This window comes from Meleagris gallopavo, chromosome 5 (genome assembly GCF_905368555.1).
Source record: "Meleagris gallopavo chromosome 5, MGAL_WU_HG_1.1, whole genome shotgun sequence".
NCBI classification, from domain to species: Eukaryota; Metazoa; Chordata; class Aves; order Galliformes; family Phasianidae; genus Meleagris; species Meleagris gallopavo.
In genome coordinates this window covers 5,417,478-5,426,672 of record NC_139408.1, presented here as the reverse complement: position 1 = coordinate 5,426,672, position 9,195 = coordinate 5,417,478, and the positions used below count along the sequence as shown (strand labels likewise).

The window sequence follows — 9,195 nt, the reverse complement described above, 5'->3', positions numbered from 1 at the left end:
GCCATGACTCATGGAGCGCTGCGTTCAGAACACGAAGTATTAAATCACCTTCCCCCTTTAGCTGCTGAAACCATGCAAATAACAACACACTCAAGGGTTAAACAAAGTGCGGCATAACAATTAATGGAATCATAGCATCAACAAGGCTGGGAAAGACCTCCGAGACACCCCCACCCCCCCCACACGTCCATCAGTGCCGCTTCTCCACGCGCTGGTGGTGGGCTGGCAGGCTGGCCCAATCAGGAGTACCCTGCAGGATGCACCTACAGCCATCCGGCCGGCAGAGCCGGACCTGCCCGGCAGGGAGAGGGAGAGGGAGGGAGAGGGAGAGGGGTGAGGGCGGGGGCGGGGCGGGGACGCCGCGAAATGGCCGCCAGCCCCCAGCCCGCCCCTGCGGCCGTCACTGCCGGCCGCCGCCCCGCCTCGCTCTCCCTCCCCGCCACCGGCTGCCGGTTCCTCTCCCCGGCATGCGGAGCGGCGGCGGCTGAGGCCCGGCGCCTCCGAGGCCATGTCGCCGCGGGCCGCCTTCCCCGGGGAGGTGCGGCGGGCGGCCGCCTCGGCGTGCAGCCGGTCCCGCCTGCGGAGCGGCAGCACTGTGCTGCTGCCCTCCATGCTGATGTTCGGCGTCATCCTGGCCTCCAGCGGTCTGCTCTTGATGATCGAGAAGGGCATCCTGGCCGAGGTGAAGCCGCTCCCGCTGCACCCGGCGGCCGGCGAGGTTTCCCGGCGGGTGGAGACGCACGGAGGAGATCTGGAGCGTGAGGTGCTGCGGGACATCCGCAACCGCACCATCCGCTCGGTGTGCGGGCAGCGGGCCATGCCCCGCAGCGTCTGGGAGCTGCCGGCCGGGCAGCGGCGGACGGTCCTCCGTCACCTCCTGGTCAGCGATAAGTACCGCTTCCTCTACTGCTACGTGCCCAAGGTGGCCTGCTCCAACTGGAAGCGCATCCTGAAGGTGCTGGACGGGGCGCTGGAGAGCGTTGACGTCAAGCTGAAGATGGACCACAAGAGCGACCTGGTGTTCCTGGGGGACATGACGCCTGATGAGATCAACTACCGCCTGAAGAACTACTACAAGTTTGTCTTTGTGAGGAACCCGGCCGAGAGGCTGCTGTCGGCCTACAGGAACAAGTTTGGGGAGATCAAGGAGTACCAGCAGAAGTATGGGGTGGAAATAGTCAGGCGGTATCGAAAGAATGGGGGGAAGTCGGCGGGCGACGATGTGACCTTTTCCGAGTTTCTCCGCTACTTGCTGGACGAAGAGGTGGAAAGGATGAATGAGCACTGGATGCCCATCTACAACCTGTGCCAGCCCTGTGCCGTGCGATATGACTTCATCGGCTCCTATGAGCGGCTGAACGAGGACGCCAACCGTGTCCTGGAGGAAGTTCAGGCTCCGTCCTTCATCCGCTTCCCAGAAAGGCAGTCATGGTACAAGCCTGTGACGGCAGAAACGCTCCATTACTACCTGTGCAACACCCAGCGCAGGCTGATAAAAGAGCTGCTCCCAAAGTACATCCTGGATTTCACTCTCTTTGCCTATCCCCTTCCAAACATCACCAGCGAGTTCTGCAGGCAGTGAGGTGGTTTCTTGCTTCAGGATCTGGAGTAAATTCTGCAAGGTTTAGCTAAGACAGCGGTGAAGTGTTGCTGCAGGGCAGGGGAAGCTCAGGTTGGATACTAGGAAACATTTCTTCTCCGAAAGAGCGGTCAGGAGCTGGAACAGGCTGCCCAGGGAGATGGTGGAGACACCGTCCCTGGAGGTGTCCAAGAAACACTTACATGTTGTCATGAGGGTCATGGTTTAGTGGGGAAATACTGGTGCTAGGTGGACGGTTGGACTGGATGAACTTGGTGTTCTTTTCCAACCTTGGTGATTCTATGATTCTATGCATAATCTCATAACTTTATAATTCTAAAGCACTCTTCATATAATTTTATATATTGCCTTTTCTACTAGGATACTTTTTGTATTGTTCCAGTTCAAAGATGTACATGCGCCGCTGACTTGAGCACAACAGCTTTTGTAAATCTATTTTTGCTGCAAATCCTTTTTATGACGCAATACAGAAAACTTCCATAAGGAAATCAAGAAGTAGATATATTTTAAGTATTCTTCTTCCCTTTTTTGTATCTTTAGTAGTACATGGTGCACAGCTGAATCAATCATTGTATAGTTGCTGATGCACTGAAAGCGCTGTTAAATGTGGTCTTAGGTTAGACAGAAGGTGGTTTTTCAGGTAGAAGTAGAAGAAAAGACTTTTAAACTTTGGCCTATTTCTCTTTTATTTTCTCATCTGTAGATGATGGTTAGATGAGGCTGGCTTTTTTGTTGCTTTTTTTTTCTAGTGACAGCAATAATAATTCTTGTTTTTTGTTTTTTGTTTTTTGTTTTAATTATTAACCATTGAAATAGAACTAGGACTAAAAAAACCTCATTTTGCATAACTTGAGATATGAAAATGCAGGGTATTCACCCAGCGTGACGTTATCAGGTGAGACATCAAGCCGTAACGGTTTGTTCTTCTCTTTCTCTTTGAAATAAAACAATACAGGGTTCCAATAATATCAAAACCCATCATGGCACTTAGAGCAGAAAAGAATAAAGACTGACCCAATTTGTGGCAGCTCACAGCCTCAGTCACTGCCTGTGTGCCCACATGCATTGCAAACCAACATGGAAGATCTCCATCCATGTTTGAAACAGCGGCGATTTGAGGTTTAGTTTCCTTTTCTGGATGTGCACACTATTTGTATTTAATTATGATTGTTGAGTTTTAAAAGTTTGAGAGGTACTGGGGAATGTTGTTCTGGGGGGCTGTGTCCTCCTTTTTAATAAAGTTTTTATATGAATGAGTCTCTTGCTTTGTGCTTTTTTTTTTCAACGTTAATCTTTATTTTCATTCTCAGCATAGAAGTATGATGAATAGGCAGTTCCTGCCTTGGAAGGAAACTCATCCAATCCAAAGGGTGAAACAATTCCATGACACAGGCAATGAGATGAAAAGCAGCGGCTGAATAGGCCTCTAATTGCTGTGGAGTTGGAAGATGGATTACAGCAGGGACTTAGTGGAGTAATCTCCCAAAAAGGTGGAAGGAAAGTGAAGAGGTTTCTGTCTTTTTTTATAAAAGCTTGCTGAAATTGCCTGGAAGGAGGGCATGGAGACACATCCAAGTGAACTCAAGGTGGAGGGATGGAAAATCCTGCCGAGGGCAATTGGTCAAAGTAAATTAATAGATTTATTCCTGGTGAAGCTACCACTGCTTCTGCTGAAGTGAACTCAGTCTGACCTTCAGGTCTGTCTATCTAGGAGTAAGTTGGTTGGACTTCAGTGTCTTTGTGAGGATGAGGGAGTATTTCCTATTTGTTTCACAGCTGGGCTTTTAATTAAAAGCTTATTTATCAGTAATATTAAAGGCTCAGGCTGCTTGTTTATCTGCTGCACTTTCTGTTCCCTGTATTCATATTTTTAGTCTCGTCTCCTTAATCCAATGTATTGCATTCAGGCTTTTTCTGGAGCCTTTATGTCATTAATTGCCTTTTTCTCTTTAAAGAAGAGCAGACAGCCTTCTCCCAGCTCCTTATACTCTCCCATGACAAAGATTTTAATGAGGGCAAAATCTGCAGAACCTCTTTGGTTGAGCAGAGATTTGTCCCATACCTGGGAAAGTGTGGCCTCTTGCAGGCTGCTGAATGCAAGCATGAAAAATCAGTTGGGTTTCCATTAGTGATAATTCATTTTATCCATGGCCAAAAATTTCCAGAGAAATTTTTTTTTAAATAATAATAATAATAAAAAAAAATATCTCAGCAGCAGTGCGATTTCTTTTTATCAGGTGTTTCTCTGGTGTGTATTAAGTCCTGAGCAAATTCCACAAGGACACAGAGAATGGAGAGAGGAGAAAACGCATGCAAAAGCAGCAAGAAGGATGGGCTTCAGCTCAGGTACACACTGAGGAGGTAATTATAAATCTAGGAGTTATCTTTGATTGAATGTGTTTTCTACTTTTTCTACTTTGTCATGTTTGCAGTCATCCAGCAGAATAAAAAGACTGAAAAGACAATGACTTTACCTTTTGAAATTTTCTTGTTGTTGTTGTTGTTTATTAATCCCCAGCACTGTATGGAATGCCACCCAGCTTTCCCAGATCTACGGTTGGATGTTTTGGCACTGGGGTTTTGTCACTGCATTTCTCTCAGTTGATTCTCCTGATTTCATATTGAACTCTGGTGACTCTCGGACCTGCTGATCCAGTCCTGTCTCTGTAAGTCTTCAAGAGCTGTGGATGTGTAGCACTGAGGGACATGGTTAGTGGGAATGGTGGGGATGGATTCAGATTGGACTTGATGATCTTAGAGGTCTTTTCCAACCTTAATGGTTCTTTATGATTCTTTTAGGGACATGGGTTAGTGGGCATGGTGGTCATGGGTAGAGTGTTGGACTTGATGGCCTTAGAGGTCTTCTCCAACCTTAACAATTCTATGATTTCTACCAAACTTGAGAGAAGAATGCTGGAAGGAAAAAGTCCCAACAGCAAGGAAGCAACATGTTGCAAAGCTAATGACCAGCTTCACAAACTGCTGTAGCTCACCCGTTGCCAGGTGTCATCTTTGCTATTGCTCTCTTGGACTGGAAGTACCTCCAGTCCCTGGTCATTTCATGGAAGAATCCGAACCATGCTGTTTGAGGTAGAAAGAAGAGAAATACTGGTGCTGTAATTCATCCATTTTTAATAACATAAGGTAAACATATGTGAATGATACTGCTCAGCTTGAAATCACAGAGAATTCCCTGTTCATACAAGCAAGTGTTTATGCTCTGTTAGTTTATATGATAGTTTTCTGCTTTAGGAATTCACTGTAGGTCAAGACTTACACGTACAACATTGTGTGTCTACACACAACCTAAAAGAGCATCACGTTCCCCTGCACGAAGTACTAAAACCAGTCAATTGCAGCCTGTCATGGTGATATTGTGTATTGGTTTGCTGGGTTATTTCTCATAGTTAAGAACACCCAACGTTGACTTCCTTGCTTGTGGAAAAATCTGATTTAAATGATCCTTCTGTGAAACGAGACTCATGTATCCTGTTGCTTCGTGGAAGAAGACCTCTATGTCTGCATTGATGAGAGAAGGTAGGGCCCTGCTTTCCAGTGCTTCACCAGCTGAGAGCTGTGGGAAGTCCATCCCTGCTCCATGTTGTTTGAATAATAACTCCGTGTCACTGAGCCAACTTTTTGAATACTTTCCACGTTGCACTAGGAGTGCAGCAAGGAGGAAGAAATAAGCTGCCTGGTTTTAGCATTCAGAGCTGCTGCTTTGACTTACCCCTTGGAGAAGGGCGGATCACGATCCCCCAATGTTTCAAAGTCTCGTTTCACATAATGTCTTGCTTGCTAATTCCAGCACTAGGAGGTCTGGAAAGCCTCATTTCAGCATAGCTAAAGCTGTTTGTTTGCTAAAGCTCGAGGATTTCACATCAGGCAGAAGAAATGGCTTTGGCCCCAGTGACCTGGGGAGGATGCAACAGCACTGCAGAGCCAGCTCTGGTGATGGGGAGCACTTGCTGAGCCAACAATTGGCAGCTGCAGCCTGGTCACTTCGTATTTCTAAACCAACTGCATTGCTGCTAGCCACTTGCAAAAGAAAAGGGTTTTATGTGTATTCCCTCTGGTCGCTGCATCTGAGCTCCAGTGCACACGTCAGATTTTTTCCTCTTTCCTAGTTGGCTTTTATTCCTGTTGCTTTTGCAGAAATAAATAACTTCCTTGACAGGCTCTGGTGGTGAAATAAGTGCACGAACACTGCCAGTCTCCTTGCTGGCTGCTAGCCATACCCCTGTGTCTAACAGGAATAAAGTTGTGGATGATTGTTTCAGCATCTGCACAAGGCAGAAAAACAGATTTACTTCTCCTCTTTGTTTTCATTCATTTATTATTATCTGTTGTTGTAATAATATTAATAATGATGTGAGTCTGAGGTATATTCTAGCCTTGTAATAATATTCTGAATCCTTAGGGTTCATCAGCCTATTAGTTGTGTGTCTTATTCCTGGGAATCCAAATTCTATTGAAAGAGCTCCTTATAATCGGAGAATCCCATGTTGATACAGAGGCTCATACCTATGATCTCATGGACTTTTGGAGGGGCTTATTCAGTTGCACGTATTTTGGTAGCAGGGATAGAAGCTCAAGTCAAACTGATCAAGTCAAACTTGGATGGTATCATCCTTTGGGAGAAGAAATACCTATCTTATAGTAGGAAGCAGGGGAAAACTGCTTCAGATGAGGCCTTGGGAGCAAAAATTCGGGATGAGGCCATTGGGATCCTCTAGGCTGAGATTTGCAGGGGGCTTACAGTGTTCCCATTAGTGAATGAACCAGGTGTGAGCTCTTGTCCTCATATCCCATCAAAAAGCTACGGAAGGCAGGACAGCTAATTCACACAAAATATTTATCATTTATCAGTAATGACAGCTCATGCTAGGCAGAAGCATGAGCCTCATACCCTCAGGCTATGTTTTTCATTTCACCAAATGTTCAGCATCACACTACGTGCAGATTTATTCCTCTGGATGGGGCTTGAATAAGTGGATTCACTCAAAAGCAGCCTTACAGTGAAACATCTGCCCAACAGTGCTCCCATTGTTTGAGAAATTATATGGAGTAGTTGGGAAATGACAAGTTTGTGGCTCAAACTGTTCCTCACTGTCTATCCATTGAGTTTGGTGATAGACCAAGCCCTGAGGTATTGCCCTCGCTTTCTCATTGAGTCAGTGCAGTCCTTAAAATCAGGCAATGAGCTCCAAAGAGGAAGTTTTTGGGAGTGACTATCCCCCATTATGAAATCTGTGGGAGTGCTATGATTTTCAAGAGCAACCACTGGATGTTCTGGATTTCAGTATTTGTGTGTTTTACAGGGAACTTGGTCTTCCCCAGCATTAAGTAATGAATGAGTGTCCTGGTTTCAAATGAAATGCAGCCATTTTGTGGCCTTGTGAGGGCAAAGGATGGAGAAAAGCTCTTTTATCTCCTGTGATATTCCTGAGGGTGGAAGAAGGAACAGGAATGAGGACTGCAGTCATGCTTTCCTTGATACTGAAAGGAAGGCAATAACAAAGTCCCCATAAAAATGCTAATGGCGAGGAGAGAAATGCCCCACAGTAATGGCAAGAACAGGAGAGGGGATTCACATTGCATGCAGAATACTGTACACTCCAAGATAGCTGCATTATATTGCTTCTTTGGAGCCATCTCCTATTGATAGAAACCTCACAGCAAGAAATTAAGGGTATTTTTGTATTAAAAAAAAATAATAAAAAAAAAAAATATATATATATATATCCCACTGGTTATAATCATGCCTGCCTTTCCTTTGCAGCTAGTTCTGATGGCCTGCTGAGCATCATTGATTAGTGCTTGGGTATCAGTGGCCAGATGAGACAATTAGAAAAGAGTAGAAGTGTAAGAGCTCCGGCTTTCTCCCTGCTAAATGGCAGAAGCAGAGCATTTAATGAGGACGAGTGGATGGGTCTGTGCATGGGGACAGTTGGCTCTGAGCTGAGAGCAGTCCCCACCGGATGCTGGAGGACTGCCTGGCTTCCCAGCTCTTAATGAGCTCCTTGCTCCCAGCAGGAGGGATCAGTGCAGCCCCATGTGAGGCTCTTGGTTAGGATTGCATCACGTCCCGTGGCGAAGGGCTTTTAATCAGTGCTGGAAAGGGATTTAGAGAAGCAATGTTGGGCAGGTCAGGCATGGGGCAGCCCAGGGACTCGGTCTGTTTCAACTCCTCAGAAAAAAAATTGTTTGGATTTCCTTCCAATCCTTCAGATAAAACGACTCCCGGGCAGATTTTGGCCAAGAGCTCTGCTGATGGATGAGCCGCTTTGTCGAGAAACAAGACTGATTTCAGCAGCTGCTTGCTCCAGCAGATACAGCCCTGGTGTTCACACATGGAAGGGATTTGGGAGCAAAGATGTTGTTTTTATGACCTTGCTTTCCTGAATGGAGACCTGGTTTTGCAGAATGAAACAAGCAGGTCCCCAGGCTCAGCTCCAACACGAAGCCATGCATTATCACAGCTCTCAATGGGAATGACCCAACCCTTCTATCTCCCAGCGGGAGGCTGCAAGAGGTAGGATGTGCTGGTGCAGCTTCCTCTCAAAAGCAAACAAAAAGAGGTTAACCAACAACAGAGGGAGGAATATTTCCCCAGGAAGCATTTTGTAGGGTCAATCCGCTGCGATGGCTCTCAGCCCACCTCCTTAACTCCTGGTTTTTCTCATCTCCTTATGTTAGAGAATGAGACAGGATGGGGTTGTTTTCCATCCCTTCCAACCTCCCCGGTGCTGCCAGTGTATGCTTTCTATTACAGCTCCATTCAGCAAATGGCTTCAGCGTGCAACCATGGCGTCACAGGCTATTAAAAAGAATAATAGAGAACAACCGTGGGAAAAGGGCTGTCATATTTCCAGCTCTCCTGGTGAGGAGCACTGAGCCAGGCAGCAGCAAACCCTGAGCACTTCCCTCACTCTTTTTCTTGTACCGTCATGTCCCTGTCTGCAGGCTGGTTTTTATGGCTTAATCCCAGAGAGTTTTGCTCCTTTTTCTCATTGTAACGTGCGTGGATTGCAACCCAGAGATCTCCATCACTGAGCAGCTGCTCAGCACTGTGTGACTCCTGCCCAGAGCTCCCAAATGCTCTCTTTCTCCCAGAACAGAGCCCATAAATCAGTGCAGCTCAATCCTAGCACCTTTGCCCCATTGCTGTTGGATTTTTCTGCTTCATCATCAGCTGCTTTGGTGATGCATGAGCCCAAAATCTCTGCTCACCCTCAGACTTACTAGCAGAACTCATAAATTGGGAGTGCTGGAAAGCTGGAAAGCATCCAAAGTCTTCTCAAAGAGTTTTGCCAGAGTGTGAGGAGGAATTTAAGGCAGCCCAGGTTTTTCTGGCAGTAAATAAGTTTAAGTTCTGTTCCTATGAGGGTGCAGAAGGCATGGGGTGATGACACTCAGCATTTGTGCATGTATTTTAACTGCAGGGCAATGGGGAAAAGAAAAGTGAATCAATAATATTTGGCAACTGAAGTGAAGCAGTGCTTGGGGCTATTTGCATCTCCCTGAGCGTGGGCTTCAAACACACACCAGCAGCCCCAGTGCTTGGCAGCTGATAGGAAAAACAAGAGGTTTAT

At 46.4% G+C, this 9,195-nt stretch overlaps 1 protein-coding gene across 1 annotated transcript; it reads left to right on the top strand.

Annotated features, from left to right (window-relative positions):
• Nucleotides 1–396: 396 nt before the first annotated feature.
• CHST14 (carbohydrate sulfotransferase 14) lies at nucleotides 397–2,856 on the top strand. Its single transcript, XM_010710909.3, has one exon. It carries the CDS (start codon nucleotides 509–511, stop codon nucleotides 1,580–1,582), a length of 1,074 nt encoding a protein of 357 aa, XP_010709211.2. The 5' UTR covers nucleotides 397–508; the 3' UTR covers nucleotides 1,583–2,856.
• Nucleotides 2,857–9,195: the final 6,339 nt, after the last annotated feature.